The following is a 25,308-nucleotide window of genomic DNA, read 5'->3' as shown; positions in this document are numbered from 1 at the left end:
TTGTGAAATTTTTTGTTCTAGAAGAACATAGCTTTACTTTTTTCTTTATGTTTTTTAACTGAAGTATAGTTGACCTACAATATTATGTTAGTTTCAGGCGTACAACATAGTGATTCTACACATATACATTACATATTGATCTCCATGATAAGTCTAGTAGCCATCTATCACTATACAAAGTTATTAAAATATTATAGACTATATTCCATATGCTGCACATTTCATCCCCATGACTTAATTATTTTATAACTGGAAGTCTGTACCTCTTAATTCCCTTAGGCTATTTTGCCCAACTACCCCCCCCAACCCCGTGGCAACTACAGTTCTTCTCTGTATCTATGAGTCTGTCTCTGTTTTGTTGTTTGTTTCATCTTTTAGATTCCACATGTAAGTGAGGTCATATGGAATTTGCCTTTGTCTTATTTCACTTAGAATAGTACTCTCTAGGTTCATCCATGTTGCAAATGGTAAAAATTTCATTCTTTTCATGACTAACATTCCACTGTATACATATACCACATCTTGTTTATCCATTCATCTATCAGTGGGCACTTAGGTTGCTTCCATATCTTGGCTACTGTGAATAACGCTGCAATGAATAGAGGGGTTCATATATCTTTTTGATTTTTTTTTGTGGGGGGGGGAATGCCCAGAAGTGTAATTGATAGATCACATGGTAGTTCTATTTTTAATTTTTGAGGAATCTCCATGCTGTTCTCCGTAGTGGCTGCACCAATTTACATTCCCACCAACAGTGCTTGAGGGTTCCCTTTTCTCCACATCCTCATAAACACTTGTTATTTGTTACCTTTTTGAGAATAGCCAGTCTGACAGGTGTGAGGTGGTATCTCAGTGTGGTTTTAATTTGATTAGTGATGCTGAGCATCTTTTCTCATGTCTGTTGGCCATCTGTATGTCTTCTCTGGAAAAATGTCTATTCAGGTACTCTGCCAATTTTTTACTCAGGTTGTTTTTTGATGTTGAGCTGTTTAAGTTCTTTGTGTATTTTGGATATTAACTTCCTATCAAATAAATCATTTTCAAATATGTTCTCCCATTCAGTAGTCTACCTTTTCATTTTGTTGATAGTTTCCTTTGCTCTTCAAAGACTTTTTAGTTTGATATAGTCCCACTTGTTTATCTTTGCTGTTGTTTTCCTTGCCTGAGCACACAGATCCAAAAGAATATTGTTAAGAACGATGCCAAAGAACATATTGCCTATGTTTTCTTCTAGGAGTTTTATGCTTTCAGGTCTCACATTTAAGTCTTTAATCCATTTTGAGTTTATTTTTGTACAGGGTATAAGAAAGTGATCCAGTTTCATTCTTTTGCCTATAGATGTATAGTTCTCCCAACACCATTTACTGAAGAGACTGTCTTTTCTCCATTGTATATTCTTGGCTCCCTTCTCATAAATTAATTGACCATATAAGCGTGGGTTCATTTCTGGACTCTCTATTCTGGTGCATTGATCTATGTGTCTGTTTTTGTGTCAGTACCATATAGTTTTGATTACTATAGACTTATAGTATAGTTTGAAATCAGGGAATATGATACCTCCAGCTTTATTCTTCTTTTTTAAGATTGCTTTAGCTATTTGGGGTTTGGTTTTATGTGTGTGTGGTTCTATACAAACTTTAGATTTATCTGTTCCCAGTTCTGTAAAAAATGTCATTGGAATTTTGATAGGGACTGCACTGAATGTGTAGATTGCTTTAGGTAGTAGGGCCATTCTAACAATATTTATTCTTCTAATCCATGAGCATGGTACATCTTTCCATTTATTTGTGTCATCTTCATCTTCAATTTCTTTCATAAACATCTTAATAGTTTTCAAAGTATACGTGTTTCACCTTTTTGGTTAAACTTACTCCTAGGTATTTTATACTTTTTGATGCAGTTGTAAATGGGACTGAAGTCTTAATTTATCCTTCTGATAGTTCATCATTAGTATACAAAAAAGCAACAGATTTCTGTATATTGATTTTATAGCCTCCAACTTTACTGAATTAATTAGTTTTAATAGTGTTTTTTGGTGGAGGCTTTAGTTTTCTATATATAGTAACATACCATCTGCAAATAGTGACAGTTACTTCTTCCTTTCCAATTTGGATGCCTTTCATCTCTTTTCCTTGTCTGACTGCAATGCCTAGGACTTCTAATATCATGTTGAATAAAAGTGGTGAGAATGGGCATCCTTGTCTTGTTCCTGATCTTAGAAGAAAAGCTTTCAGCTTTTCACAGTTGAGTATTATGCTAGCTGTGGGTTTGTAATATATGACCTTTATTATACTGAGGTATGTTCCTTCTACACCTACTTTCTTGAGAGTTCTTATCATAAATGAATGTTGAATTTTGTCAAATGATTTCCCTGCATCTATTGAGATGAACATATGATTCTTTATCATTTTTAAATGTGGTGTATAATACTAATTGATTTGCAGATATTGACCCATCCTTTTATCCCTGGAATAAGTTCCACGTAATCATAGTATATGATCCTTTTATTGTATCATTGAATTCGGATTAATAATATTTTGTTGAGGACTTTTGCATGTATGTTCATCAGGGATATTGGCCTATAATTTTCTGTTTGTTGCACCTCCATCTGGTTTTGTATCAGTGTAATGCTGGCCTTGCAGAATGAGTTTGGAAGTGTAGGAAGACTTTCTCTTCAATTTTTTGGGAACAGTTTGAGAAGGACAGGTATTAACTCTTCTTTAAATGTTTGGTAGAATTCACTTGTGAAGCCGTGGTCCTGGACTTTTTTTTTTTTTTGAAGTTTTTTGATTACTGATTCAGTTTCATTACTAGTGATTAGTCTGTTCAGAATTCCTATTTCTTCCTGATTCACCCTTAGAAAATTGAAATCTTCTAGGAATGTATCCATTTCTCCTAGGTTTTCCAAACTGTTGACATAAAGTTGTTCATAGCAGTTTCTTATGATCCTTTGTATTTCTGTGGTGTCTGTTGTAACCTCTTTTGTTTCTGATTTTATTTATTTGGGCCCTTTCTTCTTTTCTTGATAAGTCTGGCTAAAGGTTTATCAAGTCGGTTATCTTCTCACAGAACCTTCTCTTAGTATCATTAATCTTTTCCATTGTGCTTTTAGCCTCTATTTCATTTATTTCTGCTCTGATCTTTATAATTCCCTTCTTTCTACTAATTTTGGGCTATATTTGTTCTTCTTTTTCTAGTATTATAGGTGCAAGGTTACATTGTTTATCTGAGATTTTCCTTGTATCATGAGGTAGGCCTGTATCATGATGCATTTCCCTTTTAGAACTGCTTTTCCTGTGTCCCACAAATTTTGGAATGTTGTGTTTATATTTTCATTTCTCGAAAGGTACTTTTTAAATTACCTCTTTCATTTCTTCATTGACCTACTGGTTGTCCAAAAGCATGATCTTTAGCCACCACGTTTGTGGTTTTTTCCACTTTTCTTCTTGTGCTTGATTTCTAGTTTCATACCATTGTGGTATTAAAATGATGCTTGATATAACTTCAATTTTCTTAAAGTTATTGAGATTTGTTTTGTGACCTAACATGTGATCTACTCTGGAGAATGTTCCATATGGACTTAAAAAGAATCTACATTCTGCTGTTTTGGGTGAAATATTCTTTATATATTTATTAAGTCCATCTGATCTAATGTATCATTTAAGGCCAATGTTGTATGACTGATTTTCTATATGGATGACATATCTAGTCATGTAAATAAGGTGTTACAGACCCCTACTATTACTGCATTACTGTCAATATCTCCCTTTATGTCTGCTTTATGTATTTAGGTGCTCCTATGTTTGGTGCATATTTACAGGTATTACGTCCTCTTGATGAATTGGTTCCTTTATCATTATGTAATGACCTTCTTTGCCTCTTGCTACAGTCTTTGTTTTAAAGGCTATTCTGAAATTGATAAATCATTCGCCAGACTCATCAAAAAAAAGAGGGAGAGGACTCAAATCAATGAAATCAGAAATGAAAAAGGAGAAGCTACAACAGACACTGCAGAAATACAAAGCATCCTCAGAGACTACTATAAGAAACTCTATGCCAATAAAATGGACAACCTGGAAGAAACGGACAAATTCTTAGAAAGGTATAGCCTTCCAAGACTGAACCAGGAAGAAATAGAAAATATGAACAGACAAATCAGAAGTATTGAAATTGAAACCGTGATTAAAAATCTTCCAGCAAACAAAAGTCCAGGACCAGATGGCTTCACAAGTCAATTCTATCAAACATTTAGAGAAGAGCTAACACCCGTCCTTCTCAAACTCTTCCAAAAATTGTGGAGGAAGGAACACTCCCAAACTCATTCTATGAGGCCTCCATCACCCTGATACCAAAACCAAAGATACTACAAAACAAGAAAATTACAGACCAATATCACTGATGAATATTGATGCAAAAATCCTCAAAAAATACTAGCAAACAGAATCCAACAACACATTAAAAGGATCATACACCATGATCAAGTGGGACTTATCCCAAGGATGCAAGGATTCTTCAATAAACGCAAATCAATCAACGTGATACACCACATTAACAAACTGAAGAATAAAAACCATATGATCATCTCAATAGATGCAGAAAAAGCTTTTGACAAAATTCAACACCCATTTATAAAAAAAAATCTCTAGAAAGTGGGCATAGAGGGAACCTACCTTAACATAATAAAGGCCATAGACTACAAACCCACAGCAAACATCATTCTCAATGGAGAAAAACTGAAAGCATTTCCTCTAAGATGAGGAATGAGACAAGGATGTCCACTCTCACCACTATTATTCAACATAGTTTTGGAAGTCCTAGCCACAGCAATCAGAGAAGAAAAAGAAATAAAAGGAATACAAATTGGAAAAGAAGAAGTAAAACTGTCACTGTTTGCAGATGACATGATACTATACATAGAGAACCCTAAAGATGCCACCAGAAAACTACTAGAGCTAATCAATGAATATGGTAAAGTTGCAGGATACAAAATTAATTCACAGAAATCTCTTGCATTCCTATACACTAATGATGAAAAGTCTGAACAAGAAATTAAGGAAACAATCCAATTTACCACTGCAACAAAAAGAATAAAATACCTAGGAATAAACCTACCTAGGGAGACAAAAGACCTGTATGCAGAAAACTATAAGACACAGATGAAAGAAATAAAAGGTGATACCAACAGATGGAGAGATATACCATGTTCTTGGATTCGAAGAATCAATATTGTGAAACTGACTATACTACCAAAAGCAATCTACAGATTCAATGCAATCCCTATCAAATTACCAATGGCATATTTTACGGAACTAGAACAAAATATCTTAAAATTTGTATGGAGACACAAAAGACCCCGAATAGCCAAAGCAGTCTTGAGGGAAAAAAACAGAGCTGGAGGAATCAGACTCCCTGACTTCAGACTATACTACAAAGCTACAGTAATCAACACAATATGGTACTGGCACAAAAACAGAAATATAGATCAATGGAACAGGATAGAAAGCCCAGAGATAAACCCACACACCTATGGTCAACTAATCTATGACAAAGGAGGCAAGGATATACAATGGAGAAAAGACAGTCTCTTCAATAAGTGGTGCTGGGAAAACTGGACAGCTACATGTAAAAGAATGAAATTAGAACACTCCCTAACACCATACACAAAAATAAACTAAAAATGGATTAGAGACCTAAATGTACGTCCGGACACTATAAAGCTCTTAGAGGAAAACATAGGAAGAACACTTTTTTTTTTTTTTTTGTGGTACGCGGGCCTCTCACTGTTGTGGCCTCTCCTGTTGCGGAGCACAGGCTCCGGATGCGCAGGCTCAGAGGCCATGCCTCACGGGCCCAGCCGCTCCATGGCTTGTGGGATCTTCCCGGACCGGGGCATGAACCCGTGTCCCCTGCATCAGCAGGCAGACTCTCAACCACTGTGCCACCAGGGAAGCCCAGGAAGAACACTCTTTGACATAAATCACAGCAAGATCTTTTTTTTGATCCACCTCCTAGAGTAATGGAAATAAAAAGAAAAATAAACAAATGCAACCTCATGAAACTTCAAAGCTTTTGCACAGCAAAGGAAACCATAAACAAGACGCAAAAACAACCCTCAGAATGGGAGAACATATTTGCAAACGAATCAACAGACAAAGGATTAATCTCCAAAATATATAAACAGCTCATGCAGCTCAATATTAAAAAAAACAATCAACCCAATCCAAAAATGGGCAGAAGACCTAAATAGACATTTCTCCGAAGAAGACATACAGATGGCCAAGAAGCACATGAAAAGCTGCCCAACATCACTAATTATTAGAGAAATGCAAATCAAAACTACAATGAGGTATCACCTCACACCAGTTAGAATGGGCATCATCACAAAGTACAAACAACAAATGCTGGAGAGGGTGTGGAGAAAAGAGAACCCTCTTGCACTGTTGGTGGGAATGTAAATTGATACAGCCACTATGGAGAACAGTATGGAGGTTCCTTAAAAAACTAAAAGTAGAATTACCATATGATCCAGCAATCCCACTACTGGGCATATACCCAGAGAAAACCATAATTCAAAAAGGCACAGGCACCCCAATGTTCACTGCAGCAGTATTTACAATAGCCAGGTCATGGAAGCAACCTAAATGCCCATGGACAGATGAATCGATAAAGAGTATGTAGTACATATATACAATGGAATATTACTCAGCCATAAAAAGGAACAAAATTGGGTCACTTGTTGAGACGTGGATGGATCTAGATACTATCATACAGAGTGAAGTAAGTCAGAAAGAGAAAAACAAATATCGTATATTAACGCATATATGTGGAACCTAGAAAAATGGTACAGATGAACTGGTTTGCAGGGCAGAAATTGAGACACAGATGCAGAGAACAAACGTATGGACACCAAAGGCGGAAAGCTGCAGGAGGGGTGGCGGTGGGGGTGTGATGAATTGGACTATTGGGATTGACATGTATACACTGATGTGCATAAAACTGATGACTAATAAAAAAAATAAATAAATAAAAATAAAAATAAAATGTACATGCAAATTTTTAAATGGGATTGAGTTACATCCACCTCTATAACACTTTCTCCTATTATGCTTAATAAACATTAAATTTTTGATTAATGAATAAATAAACCTATAAAAAAAGTCTATTTTGTATGATATTAGTATTGCTGCTCCAGTTTTCTTTTTGTTTCCATTTGCATGGAATATATTTTTACATTCCTTCACTTTCAGTCTGTGCAAGACTTTAGATTTGAAGTGAGATCTTGTAGGTGAATCTCTTCCTTTTTAATCCATTCAGCCATCCTTTGTCTTTCGGAACACTTAGTCCATTTACATTTAAAGTAACTATTGATAGGTATGTACTAATTGCCACTTTGTTAATTCCTGGTTGTTTTGTACTTCTTCTCCATTCCTTTCTTCTTCTCATGGTCTCTTCCCTTGGAATTTGATGACTTTCTTTAGTGTTATGGTTGGATTCCTTTGTCCTTATTTTTTGTGTATCTGTTACAGGTTTTTGGTTTGTGGTTACCACGAGGTTCATATGTAACAACTTACCCATTTTAACTTAATAGTTGCTTAAATTTGAGTGCATTTAAAAGCACTAAATTTTTACTCCCTATTTTGTTTTTGATGGCATATTTTACATTTATTTTGTGAATCACTTACCTAATTTTATTACTTTTTCAATTTTTTTAATTGAAGATAGTTAATTTACAATGTTGTCTTAGCTTCCGGTGTACAGCAAAGTGATTCGGTTATACATATATATATATAAGATATGTGTGTGTGTATATATATATATATATGTATATAGTTTCTCATATTCTTTTCCATTATAATTTATTACACAATATTGAATAGAGTTCACTGTGATGTACAGTAGGTCCTTGCTGTTTATTTTATACACAGTAGCTTCCAACTGCCAATCCCAAACCCCTAATTTATCCCTCCCCTCACCCCTGCTTTCCCGTTTGGTGACCATAAGTTTGTTTTCTCTGTCTGTGAGTCTGTTTCTGTTTTGTAAATAAGTTCACTTGTATCATATTTTAGATTCCACATATAAGTGATACCATGTGATATTTGTCTTCTTCTGTCTGACTTCACTTAGTATGATAATCTCTAGGTCCATCCATGTTGCTGCAAATGGCATGCTGTTGCAAATGGCATTATTTCATTCCTTGTATATATACACATCTTCTTTATCCGTTCATCTGCCAATGGACACTTAGGTTGCTTCCATGTCTTGGCTGTTGTAAATAGCGCTGCTATGAACATTGCGGGGGGGGGGAGCGGTATGTGTCTTTTTGAATTAGAGTTATCTCCTGATATATGCCCAGGAGTGGGATAGCTGGGTCATATGGTAACTCCATTTTTGGTATTTAAGGAAACCTCCATACTGCTTTCCATAGTGGCTGCACCAATTTACATTCCCGCCAACAGTGTAAGAAGGACCCTTTTCCTCCACATCCTCTCCAGCATTTATTGTTTGTAGACCGTTTAATGATGGCCACTCTGACCAGTGTGAGGTAATACCTCACTGTAGTTTTGATTTGCATTTCTCTAATAATTAGCGACGTTGAGCATCTTTTCATGTGCTTATTGGCCATCTGTATGTCTCTGGAGAAATGTCTATTTATGTCATCTGCCCATTTTTTGATTGTTGCCTTTTTGTTACTGAGCTTTATGAGCTGTTTCTGTATTTTTAAAATTAAGGCCTTGCTGATTACATTGTTTGCAAATATTTTCTCCCCATCTATAGGTTGTCTTTTCATTTTGTTTATGGTTTCCTTAGCTGTGCAAAAGCTTCTGAGTTTGATTAGGTCCCATTTGATTATTTTTTATTTTATCTATTGCCTTGGGAGGATGACCTAAGAAAACACTGCTATGATTTATGTCAGATAATGTTTTGCCTATGTTCTCTTCTAGGCATTTTATGGCGTCATTTTCTTATATTTAAATCTTTAAGCCATTGTGAGTTTACTTTTGTGTATGGTGTGAGGGGGTATTCTAACTTCACTGATTTACCTGCAGCTGTCCAACTTTCCCAACACCAGTTGCTGAAGAGACTGTCTTTTCTCCACTGTATATTCTTGCCTCCTTTATCGAAGATTAACTGACTGTGGGTGTGTGAGGTTTATTTCTGGGCTCTCTATTCTGTTCCATTGATCCATATGTCCTTTTTTGTGCCATTACCACACTGTTTTGATTACTGTAGCTTTCTAGTATTGCCTGAAGTCTGGGAGGGTTATGGCTCCAGCTTTGTTCTTTTTCCTCAAGATTGCTTTGGCAATTCTGGGTCTTTTATGGTTCCACATATATTTTAGGACTATTTGTTCTAGTTCTGTGAAAAATGTCATGGGTAATTTGATAGAGATAGCATTAAATCTGTAGACTGCTTTGGGTAGTATAGGCATTTTAACAATATTAATTCTTCCAATCCAAGAGCATGGGATACCTTCCCATTTTTTGGATCACCTTCCATTTCCTTTATCAAAATTTTATAGTTCTCATAAAATAAGTCGTTCATTTCCTTGGTCAGGTTTATCTGTAAGTATTTTATTATTTGGATACAATTTTTTTTTTGGATACAATTTTTTTTTTTTTTTTTTTTTTTTTTTTTTCTTTTTGCGGTATGCGGGCCTCTCACTGTTGTGGCCTCTCCCGTTGCGGAGCACAGGCTCCGGACGCGCAGGCCCAGCGGCCATGGCTCACGGGCCCAGCCGCTCCGCGGCACATGGGATCCTCCCAGACCGGGGCACGAACCCGCATCCCCTGCATCGGCAGGCGGACTCTCAACCACTGCGCCACCAGGGAGGCCCTTGGATACAATTTTAAAAGGGTTTTTTTTTTTTTACCTTCCCTTTCTGATATTTCATTGTTAGTGTAAAGAAACATAGCAGGTTTCTGTATGTTAATCTTGTACCTTGCTACCTTGCTGAATTTGTTTATCAGTTCTAGTAGTTTGTGTGTGAAGTCTTTAGGGTGTTCTATATATAGTATTGTGTCATCTGCATATAATGACAATTTTACCTCTTCCCTCCCAATTTGAATAACTTTTATTTCTTTTTCTTGTCTGATTGCTTTGACTAGGACTTCCAGTACTGTGTTGAATAGAAGTGGTGACAGTGGGCATCCTTATCTTGTTCCAGATTTTGGCAGGAAGGCTTTCAGCTTTTCACCATTGAGTATTATGTTGGCTGTGGGTTTGTCATAAATAGCTTTTATTATGTAGAAATATGTTCCTCCTATACCCACTTTGGTAAGAGTTCTTATCATGAATGGGTATTGAATTTTATCAAATGCTTTTTCTGCACCTATTGAGATGATCCTGTGGTTTTTGTCTTCTCTTTTGTTGATGTGGTGTATCACATTGATTGATTTGCATATGCTGAACCATCCTTGTGACCCTGGGATGAATCCAGCATGGTTGTGTTGTATCACCTTTTTTATGTGTTGGTGGATTCGGCTTGCTAATATTTTATTGAGGATATCTGCATCTATATTCATCAAAGATATTGGCCTGTAATTTTCTTTTTGGTACTGTCTTTGGTTTTGGTATCAGGGTGATAATGGCTTCATAGAATGACTTTGGGAGTGTTGCCTCCTCTATTTTGGAATAGTTTGAGAAAAATCGATATAAGTTCTTCTTTGTATGTCTGGTAGATTCCCCATTGAAGGCATCCAGTCCTGGACTTTTGTTTTCAGGGTTTTTGTTTTTTGGGTTTTTTTTTTTTTTGCTTATTACAGATTCTATTTCACTTCTAGTGATCGGGGTTTTCAAATTATCTACTTCTTCTTGATTCAGTTTTGGTGGGCTGTATGTTTCTAGAAACTGTCCATTTCTTCTAGGTGGTCTAATATGTTAGCATATAATTGTTCACAGCATTACCTGATGGGTTTTTTTTGGTATTTCTGCAGTATTGGTTATTTCTCCTCCTTCATTTCTTATATTATTTATTTGGGTCCTCTCTCTTTTCTTCTTGGTGAGCCTGGCAAGAGGTCTATTGATTTTGTTTACCCTTTCAGAAAACCAGCTCTTGGTTTTATTATTTTTCTATTTTTTTTAAATCTCTATTTTATTTATTTCCTCTCTGATCTTTATTATTTCCTTCCTTTTGACTTTAGGTTTTGTTTGTTCTTCTTTTTCTAATTCTATTAGGGGGTAGGTTAGGTTGTTTATTTGAGATTTTTCTTGTTTTCTGAGGAAGGCCTGTATCACTATGAACTTCCCTCTAAGACCTGCTTTTGCTGCATCCCAAGAATTTCACATGGTTGTGTTTTCATTTTCATTTGTCTCAAGGTATTTTTAAATTTCCTCTTTGATTTCATCATTGACCCAGTGTTTTTTTAGTAGCATGTTATTTAGTCTCCACATAATCAGTTTTTTTTTCTCATTTCTCTTTCTGTGGTTGATTTCTAGTTTCATGCCATTGTGATCAGAAAAGATGCTTGAAATAATTTCTATTCTCTTAAATTTGTTGAGGCTTGTTTTGCGTCCTAGTATGTGGTCTATCTTAGAGAATGTTACATGTGCAGTTGAAAAGTTTGTATTTTAAGTCTTTTTTTTTTGGATGAAATGTCCTGAAAATGTCAATTAAGTCTAACTATTCTATTGTGTCAATTAGGATCTCTGTTGCCTTATTGATTTTCTGTCTGGAAGACTTGTCCATTGATATGAATGGGCTGTTAAAGTCTCCTACTATTATTATATTCCTGTCAATTTCTCCCTTTATGTCTGTTAGTATTTATGTATTTAGGTGCTCCTATATTGGGTGCATATATGTTAATGAGTGTAATAACTTCTTCTTGTATTTATCTTTTAATCATTATATAGTATCTTTATGACCTTTAAATTTTGTCTGATATAAGTATCGTTACCTCTCCTTTCTTGTCATTCTGTTTGCATGAAATATCTTTTTCCATCCTCTCACTTTCAATCTATGTGCGTCCTTCACCCTAAACTGGGTCTTTTGTAGGCAGCATACTGTAGGCTCTTGTTTTATTATCCCGTCTGACACTCTGTCTTTTGACTGGAATATTTAGTTCACTAACATTTAAAGTAATTATTGATTGTTATGTATTTATTGCCATTTTAAAACTTATTTTCCAGTTGATTTTGTATTTCTTCTTTGTTCCTCTTGTTTTCTTTTTGTTTTTCCTTTTGTGGTTTGATGGTTTTCTTTTGTATTATACTTGAGTTCTCTTCTGTTTGGTTTTTATGAATCTACTGTATGCTTTTGATTTGTTGTTACTCCTGCTTTTCAAGTATGTTAACCCACTACTACATATACTTGCTTTAGACTGATAGTCATATAGGCTTAAACACATTCTTGAAAAAAAAAATCTACATTTTCTTACTCCCCTTCCAACACCTTATGATTCTGATGTCCTCTTTTACATCTTCATGTTTATCCTTCTGCTGTTCATTGTAGTTATCATCACTTTCACACACACTAAAAAATTTTAATCTATGTACTGGCTTATTTAAGTGATTTACTTTCCAATTGTGATTTTCTCTTCCCTATAGATTCTTGCTTCTTTTCTATTTGGGAAGTTTTCTGCCATAATTTTTTCAAATAAACTTTCGATCCCCTTTTCTCTTTCTTCTCCTTCTGGGATCTGTATTATGCATAGGTCGGGATGCTTTATATTACCCCATAGGTCTCATACATTGCTTTCATTTTTTTTTCATGTCTTTCTGTCTGCTGTTCTGATTGGGTGATTTCCATTATTCTATCTTTCAGATCACTTATTCATTTTTCTGCATTATTTAGTTTGCTATTTATTGCCTTTAGTTCAGCTTTCATCTTGGCAAATGAGTTTTCTAATTTTAACTGGCTCCTCTTTATAGTTTCTAGTACCTTGTTACAGTGATCTACATTTCTATTGATAGCCTTTCTTAATTCCTTCAGTATGTTTATTACCTCCTTTTTGAACTTGGGGTCTGGTAGATTGGAGAGGTCTGTCTCATTGTTTATTCTTTCAGGGGATTTCTCTTGTTCTTTTAATTGGGAGTGGTTCCTCTGCTTCTTCATTAACCTTATATTTCTCTTACTCTATAAATTTAGGAGAAATAGTTACCTACTGTGTTGTCTTGAAGGGCTGGTTTTATATGGGAGCATCCCTGTGTGGCCTGTGTGAGTCTAATGTTTTTGGTACAAGGGCTTTTTTTTAGTATGGGTGTCTGCCATGTCTTTCCTCAGGGCGTGCTGGCTGTTATCCCCTTGATACAGGGTGTGATCGGTGTTGTAGTGACCAGAGCCTGCACTGGATGTTGAGCGGGGCCTCCTCTTTGCTCTGTGGTTGCCAAAGCCCTGTCAGGAACAGGGCCTCTCCCCAGTTGTTGGAGTAGAAGCCCCTAGATCTGTCTGTGAGCTGCAGTATGGGGTAGGTGGGACTGGAGCACTTCCACTGGGAGAGGAGTCACTGAGTATTCCTCCGCAGGAGCTGTCCACCAGGAAGTACGCTCTGTGGTGTTGTCCATCACCCATTGTGCATGCTCACAAAGTACACTGTTGCTGACACTGCCTTCAGGCCCACCTCAGCTGTGGGAATGTAGGACCAGATGTCCTCAGGCACTGTGCTCACAAAGTCACCAGCACAGATCCACTGGAACAGATCTACTTATGTCAGGCACTGGGACCCACCATAGCCACAAGTAGTTGTGCACCTGGACCCACCATGGGAGCTACAGTATCAGTGCAGACCCTGGCCCTGGCTCCATGAGTGCCTGCCCACAAAGCCCACAGCTGCTAACTACAGACCCACCCCAACTACAGGAGCACCAGTAATCTGCTCTGATGTCCTGCTAACAATGAGCTTACAAAGGCACCTCAGCGTAAATCCACTTAAGTTGCAAAGCTGCCAGACATGGCTCAGATTTCAGCCCTGCTTCCAAAGTCATGTGGCCCCTGGGGACCTGCTCAGATTTCAGTCCCGCTTCCGTCTGTGGGCAACCCTCCCGCAATTGCACACTCCCAGAGCTCATAGAGGCAGAGCCATACCCACTGCAAGCACGCTGAGAATGAGGCTCCTATTGTGGGGCCCCACCTCTCCCTTTGCATGCATGTTAACCATGGGGCTTCTAAAGTGGACCTGGGCTCTGTCCTACATACACTCCCAGTTGTGGCCTGGCCAACGCTCCAGCCCCTTCAGGCTATCTCCATGCAGCCAACCCCAGTCCTCTCCCCAGGTCTGTCCTCTGAAGCCCAAGTTTCAGCACCCAGTCTCCACGTGCACCACCAGATACATGTCTCCAGCTGGGGAGTACAGCGAGGTGGCCAGGATTGTCTGTGTTGGTCTCTCTCTGTTCTGCCTGCCGCAAGCCAGCTGCTGTACTCTCCTCTGAGCCTTTGAAGCTCTAACCTTGCCAGTTAGAGTACTCTTGGTTGTAAGTTTTTTTCTTTCAGCACTTTGAATATATCATGCCAGTCCCTTCTGGCCTGTAAAGTTTCTGCTTAAAAATCAGCTGACAACCTTATGGGGGATTCCTTTTTACGTAACTAGCTCCTGTGTGTGTATGTGTGTGCATGCACGTGTCGATGCTTTTAAGATTCTCTTTATTTTCAACTTTTAACATTTAATTATATTGTGTCTTTATGTGGGCCTCTTTGGATTCATCTTGTTTGCAACTCCTTCTGGGCTTCCTGGACTTGCATGCCTGTTTCCTTCACCAGGTTATGGAAGTTTTCAGTCATTATTTCTTCAAATAGGTTTTCTGTCCCTTTCTCTGTCTCCTCCTTCCAGGACCCCTATAATGCCAATGATAGTATGCTTGATGTTATCTCAAGGATTCCTTAAACTATCCTAATTTTTTAAAATCCTTTGTTCTTTTTGCTGTTTTGATTGGATAATTTCTACTACCCTGTCTTCCAGATTGCTGATCCGTTCTTTTACATTCTCTAATCTGCTTTTGATTCCCTCTAGTGCATTTTTCATTTCAGTTATTGTATTCTTCAGTTCTGACTGGATCTTTATATTTTCTATCACTTTGAACTCTTACTGAGTTCATCCACTCTTGTCCCAAGTTTGGAGACTCTTTATGACTATTACTTTGAACTCTTTATCTGGTAAATTGCTTTTCTCTGCTTCATATAGTTTTCTTTCCCTGAGGTTTGGTCTTAGCTTTCATTTGGAAGATATTCCTTTGTCTCCTCTGTGTTTGCCTAACTCTGTGTTTGTTTCTATGTATGAGGTATATCAGCTACATCTTCAGCCAAGTGCTCTGGGGGTATCCCCTGTGTGGGTGTGCCCTCCTGTTGTGGTTGGACCACAATTACTGCAGGCACACTGGTAGGTGGGATTGGTCCCCAGGCCAGCTGACTGTAAAGCCTGGCCATGACTGCTGTGGGCAGGCACAGCTTATCTTTAATTAATTCAATATTTCAATCACATACAAATACACCGTTTTTAAGCATAGTGAAAATTACATAATTATTGCAAGAACAAATTCTAAATCTTCATTAACTAGAATGAATACACTAGGCTAATACAGCAGTCACTAGCCACACATAGCCACTGAGCACCTGAATTGTGGCTAGTTCAAATTGAGATGTACTCAAAGCATGAAATACACACTGGATTTCAAAGACTCAATTTTTTAAAAACGTGAATGTAATGATAATATTTTTGACAAACCGAGATAAACAGAATATATTAATTTTGTTTCTTTTTACTTTTTTAATGTGACTGCTAGAAAATTTTATACATAGGTGACTCATATTTCTATTGGACAGAGCTACACTACAATATCTCGAGACTACCTCTTCCAATATGAAGAGAGTCAGAAATAAAAATATAAACCAGTTATAAAATAATGATTATTTCTCTTAAATATCCGGTGCTAGAGGTATCTTAAGGCTAATATATACATATATATATATATATATATATATATATATATATATATATATATTTTTTTTTTTTTTTTTTTTTTTTTTTTTTTTTTGCAGTACGCGTGCCTCTCACTGTTGTGGCCTCTCCCATTGCAGAGCACAGGCTCCGGACGCGCAGGCTCAGTGGCCATGGCTCATGGGCCTAGCCGCTCTGTGGCATGTGGGATCTTCCCAGACTGGGACACGAACCCGTGTCCCCTGCATCAGCAGGCGGACTCTCAACCACTGCGCCACCAGGGAAGCCCACTAATATATTTTTAAGCCTTTTTTTCCCCACTAACCACTGCCACTAATTTTCTGAACCAGAAACCAGAGTTTCCTCTTATTAATATAATATATAGCATCCTAACTATTCTAGTGGAGTGGGTAGAATTATTTCAACAACACAAATCACAACAGAGGTGGTTAAAAGTAAAGAAATAATTAAGAAAGCAATTTATGTCACAGAGATAAAAACAAAAACCAAGGGTGGGCAGGTAAAGTGTGAGAATAGTTTGGAAAGGGCTGGGGATTGGGGGTTGAACACAAATCCTCCCCGAGCTTTGTGGTATGTAATCCTGGGACTTCAAGAAAGTAACTTTTCCATATAGTGAGATTACTGAGAAGAATATGATACAAAGCAACAGGGTTTTTTATTTTCCAAAGGATCTCAACATGAAGTTATGGCCACTGCAGGCATCAATTTTTACAAAGCTCCCCATCAGAGTCAACTCCAAATGTGTCAGTGCAGGCCACAGCTCTGCAGTATTTCCACTAAGTAGCAGCTTGAAGAGCCAGCCCATTAACGGTACAGCTCCCAGTAAGACCTTCTTATCACTGTTGTGTCTCTGTCACCATAAACTTTTAAACAGTAGGTCTGAGCCAATTCAATTAACTCTGTGATAATTCTACCAAGACAACAGATTAACATTTGAGTTAGGATCATCTTTTCCTCATAAGGAAAATGGTGCTTTTAAAAATATAACATATATTCAAACCTATAAATATACATATATAATTGAACAGAGGATCTAAAACTAACTTGAACAATATCACATAGCTCATCTAAATATTTCAAAAGGAAAACATATACAATGCAGCCTTTACTTTTCTCACATACTATGAATAAGCTAAATATTTTACACTCTGTGTTGGCTTAATACTTTTAATTGTTTTTCAAATGTTCTTATGTTCTCTAAGATTTCCCTGAATGTTTCCTTTTCACTCTTATATTATTTGAGCAGGAGGGAAAGGAGCAAGTGATTCTTTGATCTCTAAACAGAAAAAACCTTATGTTTTAGTGACTATACTGATCTTTTCCTATGCTTATATAACCATCATTCTGTCTTTGCATCTAATAATGTCATGTTGTTTAACAACTGTACTTTTAAATTTAATACATTTTAATACTTGATAAAAGAAACATCACCTTTACTCTTCTTTTTAAAAATGTTGCCTGGTACCATTCATTTATCCTTCCATATGAATTTTAGAACCATTCTGTAAAGTTCTCAAAATATAACAGTCAACAAATTATGTGGATAACCATTTGGAAAAAAACAAATATAGATTCCTACCAAATTCCTTATACCAAAATAATTTTCAGATCAAATATATTAAGAAGGAATTATAAAGTATTAGAAGAAATCTTGGCTTAGTAAGGATTTATAGTATGACAACAAAGATAAAAACCTTAAAGAAAAAACTAAGAGAATTAAGCCATTCTAAACAATTGTTTATAAAACAATTGTATTTCCATAAAAATTACTAAGCAGAATTAAGGTAAACTGGGCAAACACATACAATTGCAACGAAACAGCAAAGAGTTAATATATTTAATGTAGGAAGAGCTCTTTCAAAATAGTAAAATATAAATAACCTTAAAAAAATGAGCAAAGGGCTTCCCTGGTGGCGCAGTGGTTGAGAGTCCGCCTGCCAATGCAGGGGACACAGGTTCATGCCCCAGTCCGGAAGATCCCACATGCCGTGGAGCAGCTGGGCCCGTGAGCCATGGCCGCTGAGCCTGCGCGTCCGGAGCCTGTGTTCCGCAACGGGAGAGGCCACAACAGTGGGAGGCCCATGTACCGCAAAAAAAAAAAAAAAAAAAAAAAAAAAGAGCAAAGAATTTAAATGAAGTTGTGGCTGCCTCTGTTGGAGGACAGGGCTCTAAGTTGATTGTGTAATAGATAATGCACTTTCTCAATGGCTCTACAGTCATTATTAACATGTCTTCCTTCCTCTCCACAAGGACCTAAGGTCATTTCTGTCCTTCAAGTTTGAACAGCTAATAAATCAGAGAATCCAAGGGGTATGTTCTATTTCCCAGGAATGATTGACACTTTAGTGCTGGAGTTTTATGGGGCGAGGGGGTAGTTTTTGTTTAGCTTGTGTGGGATTGTGTGGGAGGGGAAGTTCTGATTGTTTTTTTCTTTTCCTTTTTGAGCTGTTGACGCCTGAAGTAGAACAAGTACGTCTTCAGGTAAAGAGAGGGATTTCTCAACCCACTTTCTGTGATGTCAGACTATTGGAGAAAACTTTCAGCTGCTTTCCAGATGTACCTAAATTTAGTGAGATATTTTGGATTAAGAAACCTGAAGTCCTGACAGATCATATACTCCAAGGAAATACATCAGGGACAGATAAGTGGCTGAAAACACTGACGCCTCAAAATGTGACACATTTTTATAGAACATTTCTACCAGGGGGTACTGACTTGATTTCTCCTACAAGGACCACACTGCCTTTGTGTTTAATGTAATGCAATCTGTGTACCTTCTAATCATATATCTGCAAAAGTTTCTCATTTTTATAAAAAATCATGCCAATAAGCTAGATGTTGAATGTATGTAAGCAGCATTTGGTAACTGTGCTAAGAGGCTACAAAAGTGCATTACTGGTTTAAAAAAAATTTTTTTAGTTCTGATTTGGTTGGATAAGGTTTCATTATGACCTCTTCTGGGTCTCAGGCTCTAATGCTTGATTGAAATAGAAGTTAATATATTGGTTTTTGAAAATCAGTGTATTGTGACTTGAACTGCTATACATTCTTCCACACAATATGTCAGAATGATAAGTGCTTTGTACATTTTGACATTTTTATTTTACTGTTGTGAAAGAAAAAAATATTGTTTATAGAAAGCAAATATTCTCTTAATTAACAAAGTTTAAAATATTATCTCTACTTATTATAATTACAACAGATTTTGATAAATAAAATAACCAGAAAAAAAAGAGCAAAGAACACAAATAATTTACAAAAGAATGGAAATAGCCATAAGTAAATGAAAAAAATGCTCAATCTCATTCATAATCAAAGAAATATAAATTAAAACAAATAATCAGATACCATTTTTTCCACCTATCAGATTGACAAAGACAAGCCTAAAAGTAGGAGAAATTTTAAAAAATAATAAAATAAATAATAGTGCCCAATACTTATAGTGGGAAGAAATGGACAATATTGAGAAAGTGTGAGGAAATGGACATTCCCAAACACTGCTGGTGAAAGTGTGTATCAATGCACCTTTGAAGAGTACTTTGACAATATATATTAAAATCTTTAAGAATGTACGACTACTCTGATGCAGCAATCTCACTTCTAGGGTCATTTCCTAAGAAAATAAATGGACATATAGTCCTAAATATTTAAATAAGGATGTTCACCCATGCACTACTTATAAGAGTGAAAAAGTAAAAAAAACTAAATGTTCCGCAAAAAAAGATTGGTTATATAAATTAAGACATTTAATGGTAGATTGAACTTCTATACAATCATTATGACTCACATTTGTTGACATATTTAAAAAGGAAAATTTTTAACTTGTGAAAATTAAATAAAATATTGCGTTATAAAGTGCTTAGCATACTGCCTGTCACATTGTGAGCATATAATTTACATTTTCACAGTATGTTTTATGGAAAATTTCAAACGTATAAAATATGGAAAGAGTAAGATGATGAACCCCTATATATTCATCACCTAGCTTCAACAATTATCAACATTTTGCCATTCTTAGTAATTTTTTAAGTTTGCAACTATTCATCTCTTCCCATACACACACCTACAGTGTTTTTCCTACCAAATGTACATGAATGCAATGTACACGGCATACAAGCACAGAAAAAGTCAGAAGAAATTTACACGCAAACGTTAACCATGGTAAATCTCTAAAGGATGGAATTATGAGTGATTTTATTTAATTCTCATTTCATCTACATTTTCTCATTTTTCTAAAATGAACATGTATTATGTCATTTTAATAGCTGACTAAAAGAAAAAAATCAAGCAAATATATGACTCAAAGAGTGAGAAGTTATTCTGAACTCCACTTTTTTTTTTTTTTTGGTCACGTGGCTTGAATCCTCTGTTCAATTATATATGTATATTTATAGGTTTGAATATATGTTATATTTTTAAAAGCACCATTTTCCTTATGAGGAAAAGATGATCCTAACTCAAATGTTAATCTGTTGTCTTGGTAGAATTATCACAGAGTTAATTGAATTGGCTCAGACCTACTGTTTAAAAGTTTATGGTGACAGAGACACAACAGTGATAAGAAGGTCTTACTGGGAGCTGTACCGTTAATGGGCTGGCTCTTCAAGCTGCTACTTAGTGGAAATACTGCAGAGCTGTGGCCTGCACTGACACATTTGGAGTTGACTCTGATGGGGAGCTTTGTAAAAATTGATGCCTGCAGTGGCCATAACTTCATGTTGAGATCCTTTGGAAAATAAAAAACCCTGTTGCTTTGTATCATATTCTTCTCAGTAATCTCACTATATGGAAAAGTTATTTTCTTGAAGTCCCAGGATTACATACCACAAAGCCCGGGGAGGATTTGTGTTCATGACACAGACAAAAGTGGAACCAAGGCAAGAGCCAGAAACAGCCAGAATAAGTAAGCCAGAGCCAGAAAGAAATGGAAAAGGAGACAGAGAGAGCAGAGGTAGAAAGAGAAAAGGAAAGAGGGAGAGACCAAGATTAGGAGAGTGAAACAAATGTGAGTGTGGAGTGAGCATGAGAATGCAAGACAGTGACAGAGTGAGAGAGCAAGAAAGAGCACGAGTGAGGAGTTAGGAACCGCTGAGGAAGGCAGCAAGCAAGGGAGCAAGAGGGCATGGGGACGTGGGTGGACATGGTGAGCACAGGCGTACTGCATTAAGCTAGCTCAAATTTAATCAAAACCTCTCTGCCTCTCATTATCCCAAAATGTCTTAAACTTACCTGAATTATCTCTGATTGTTCAGCCAGAGCCTTCCTTTGTGCCTCCAGAGAAGATACCTGTTGCTGATAAATCAAGCGCTGCTTCTCCCAGTCCAGTGATTTCTGACGAAATTCCTGAAGAAGCAATTAAGGTACTTAACTTCTAAGTGCTTCCCCTTGCTGTCACTACTTTCCAGATTCACTTTTACTTTAATTTTTCCCCAGGTCCCTGGGTACACATGCACCTTTCTCCACAGCAGGAGCCCCATTACTCACTTAGCTGATAGAACTATAGAGTAATACTAAATTCCTTACATACTGTGCCTCTGGAGATCTGTCTTTCTAAATTTAACGCCCTCATGGTGAAGAGTACGAAACACAGATGCTTAACACTGGATTCACGATTTTCAAAGATCTGCCGCCACCTAAGGGTTGCTAATAATTTTTTTAGTGATTTTCAGAAAACTGATGCTAAGATAATTGAAAATTTCAAAATATGATTACAGATATCCCTCACTGCCCAAATTCTTGATATCCAAACCCAGGAGCTGAACAGATTCAACTAAATGTTCAGATAAATCCCTGGGTAGCCCAATTCTTATCAGTGTCTAAAACTCAGGAACTAAATAGATTCAGTTAACACAGTATCCTTTGATATCCAAATTTTTATTATCTCAACAGAACTGCAAAGACATGAATAACAGGAAATATCTATATTAAATTTTAACAGATATCTGTAACCCAAAGCCAAACAGTTCAAAATCAATGATGGATCAATAGTAACTTCAGGTTGCATGATCGAGAAAATGAGCCCAGTATTTATGAAAATGAGGCAAACTAAAGGGAAAGGAAACTCAGTCTTTCATCACTGTCCTCCAGGAGCCTCAACTCCAGAAGTCTCATGCTAGCTTAGGGTAATTACTGTTCACCAGCTGATACTCACTTATTCATTATTTCTACCATATACATGCCAGGTACTGTTCTACATGCTGGGGATACACTATTTAACAAAACAAAAATTCTAGCCCCACTCAATTGGAGGGAGATAGGCAACATACTCATTGTACAGTACATTAGATAGTAATACAGTCACCCCTCAGTATCTGTGGGGGACTAGTTCCAGGCCTCTGCAGATTCTAAAATCCACAGATGCTCACGTCCCTTATATAAAATGGTGTATTATTCGCATATAACCAATGCACATCCTCCCATATACTTGAAATCATTTCTAGATTACTTATAATACCTAATACAATGTAAATGCTATGTAAGTAGTTGTAAATACAATGTAAATGCTGTGAAAATAGTTGCTTGTGCATGACAGATTCAAGGTTTGCTTTTTGGAACTTTCTGGAATATTTTTCCCCAGAATATTTTAGATCCATGGTTGGTTGAATCCATGGATGTGGAACCCACAGATACAGAAGGCCAACTGTACCTGTTTTGGGGAAAATAGAGCATGAAGTGCTCAGAGTTGGGGGCTGCAATTTTAAAAAGGAGTGGCCACATTGAGTAACATTTAAGTAAACACCAAGGGAGACAGGGATGAAGTTATACTATTCTGGGAAGAGGGAACAGCAAGTACAAGGCCTTGAAGTGGAAGCATCCTGGTATGTTCAAGGATGAGCAAGGAGGTTGGTGTGGCTGGAATAAGTGAGTAAAAGGAAAAAAGGAAGGGAAAGGTCAGAGTTAACAGGCGGTGAGACTACGTAGGTCACTATGATAACTTTGTCTTTTAAGAGAAGCTACTGGAAGGTTTATGTACAGGAGAGGACATGATTTGACTTACATTACAACAGAATCATTCTGGCTATTGTGCTGGGAAAAGAGAAATCAAGGGTGACTCCAAGGTTTTTAGGCTTGAGCAATCTGAGGAATGGAGCTGCCATTAACTGAAACAGAAATGGTGCTGGAAGATAGGAGAGAAAAGAATCAGGACCTTTACTTTGGACATGTCAAGTTTGAGACAGCATTAGACACTGGAGATGTGAAACAGGAGGTTGGAAATTATTCTGTAGCAAAAAGGAGAGGTCAGGACTAGATATACAAATGTGGGAATTATCAACATATATACAATGCTTAAAACTATGAGACAATGATATCACCAAGGGAGTAGGCCTAGACAGAAAAAAGAAGAGTACAATGACACAACTGTAAGGTGTTCCAACGCTAAAAGGTTGGGGAACAAAAGAGACTGAGAAAGAGTGGCAAACAGGGTAGGAGAAAACCCAGGAAAGTGCAATTGTTCTCCAAGCCAAATCCAGAAAGAGCTGTAAGGAGGACGGAGACCAGCTGGGTCCAATGCTGCAGACAGGATGGGGAAGATGAGGGCTGGCCACAGGCTTGAGTAATGGGGAAGTCACTGGTGACCTCCATGCAAATAGCTTCTGCAGAGAGAGGGGGCAAAAGCCTTACTGAGTGGGTGTAAGAAAAATGGAAGGAAAGGAACTGGAGACAAGTATAGGTACTTAAAGTAGTTTAGTTAAAAAATGAAGGAGAAAAATGGGGCAGTATCCAGAGGATGAAGAGAGAGGTCAAGAAAGGATATTTAAGAGGGGGGAAGTTTGCATGTTGGTGGAAAATATCCAGTAGGGAGGAAAAACCTGATGATTCAGAAGGGAGGAGCATTTCTAGAGTGATGTCGAGGGTAGGGAATAGGAGGAGCATGGACAGTCCCTCCAGCAGGAAGGCAGAGTATATGGGTGCAGTTGCAAATAGGCAGGTAGACACAAGGTTGGAAGTTTGTGAAAATTATCTTCTATTTCCTCAATGAAATAGAAAGAAAGATCATCATCCAAAAGTGAGGATGTGGGGAAAAGTGTTGAAAATTCAAGAAAAGAGAAAGTATGAAACAGTCATTATGGAAAGTAGGAGAGTGAGGGGAAATATAATATGATTCTGGGCAGCATGAGGACCCGCCTGAGGTGAGTGACCATGAATTTAAAATGAGGCCAGTCAGCACGATTATATTTTTCTCCAGCCATGGTCTGCCACACATGACAGGTAGAAAGTGGGGAGAAAGCTGGATGTAACGAGAGTTACAGTTTTGCCAAGCAAAGGCGATGAAGTAAGAGAGAGCACAGAATTGAAGGGGAATATAAGGAGTGTAACCATGGGATGGAAGCTGGGTAAGGACTGGTAACTGAGGACACAAAGTAGAGACGGAGCAGTGACAAGTGGCAGGATCCAAGCACTTTAAGGGATGGGGGGGTCAGGTGAGTATCGAGCATCAGGAGCCAGAGGAAGAGAGCTGAAAAGACAGGGATGGTAGTTGGAGAATGTGATGCTTAAAAATGTGATTCTAGGAGGGTTGCAAGTATTGGTAATGATAACACCTAAGGAATGACAATGGGAAAAAGGAGAAGAGACAGATAGGAGATCAAAATATCTGTGGAGGAAAGAACACCAAGGAACTCAAAGACCAGAGTATTATAAGCATCATCCCTGTGGACACTGAAATCCTCAAGAATTACGATAAAAGCAAGGTTGGAGAGAATGACAGTGAACTGGGAGCTGGGGTCTTTGAACAGGGGAGTAACCAGGGATCAGAAGATGACTAACTTTGGCCGTATGTACACTGGTTGGTGGTATATGCTGATGACATGAAAATCAAAGATGGAGTTTCTTGTTGGTGGGAATGTAAATTGATACAGCCACTATGGAGAACAGTATGGAGGTTTCTTAAAAAACTAAAAATAGAATTACCATACGACCCAGCAATCCCACTACTGGGCATATACCCTGAGAAAACCATAATTCAAAAAGAGTCACATACCACAATGTTCATTGCAGCTCTATTTACAATAGCCAGGACATGGAAACCACCTAAGTGTCCATCGACAGATGAATGGATAAAGAAGATGTGGCACATACATACAGCTATAAAAAGGAACGAAACTGAGTTATTTGTAGTGAGGTGGATGGACCTAGAGACCATCATACAGAGTGAAGTAAGTCAGAAAGAGAAAAACAAATACCATATGCTAACACATATATATGGAATCTAAAAAAAAAAAAAAATGGTCAGAAGAACCTAGGGGCAAGACAGGAATAAAGGTGCAGACCTACTAGAGAATGGACTTGAGGATATGGGGAGGGGGAAGGGTAAGCTGGGGCGAAGTGAGAGAGTGGCATGGACATATATACACTACCAAACATAAAATAGATAGCCAGTGGGAAGCAGCCGCATAGCACAGGGAGATCAGCTCGGTGC

At 37.4% G+C, this 25,308-nt stretch overlaps 1 protein-coding gene across 5 annotated transcripts in view; it reads right to left on the bottom strand.

Moving 5' to 3' along the window:
* Window positions 1–25,308, bottom strand: part of CEP63 (centrosomal protein 63) — an 89,685-nt gene that overhangs the window by 21,766 nt on the left and 42,611 nt on the right. Inside the window, exons 1-2 of one of the 5 annotated variants that reach the window (XM_082625395.1) lie at window positions 24,871–25,125; window positions 21,117–21,230 (exon numbers count right to left, since the gene is read on the bottom strand). The exons of 1 other annotated variant lie outside the window; for it this stretch is intronic. In XM_082625395.1, the coding sequence (XP_082481521.1) occupies window positions 21,117–21,230; window positions 24,871–25,035 (279 nt within the window). In that variant the 5' untranslated portion in view covers window positions 25,036–25,125. Of the gene's footprint in view, window positions 1–21,116; window positions 21,231–24,870; window positions 25,126–25,308 lie in introns of those variants that run through there. 3 more of the 5 variants (XM_082625396.1, XM_082625398.1, XM_082625397.1) reach the window with 3 other exon arrangements.

The sequence above is a fragment of the Mesoplodon mirus genome (assembly GCF_964341445.2).
Source record: "Mesoplodon mirus genome assembly, chromosome: 6".
NCBI classification, from domain to species: domain Eukaryota; kingdom Metazoa; phylum Chordata; class Mammalia; order Artiodactyla; family Ziphiidae; genus Mesoplodon; species Mesoplodon mirus.
This window is presented reverse-complemented; position numbering and strand designations above follow the sequence as displayed.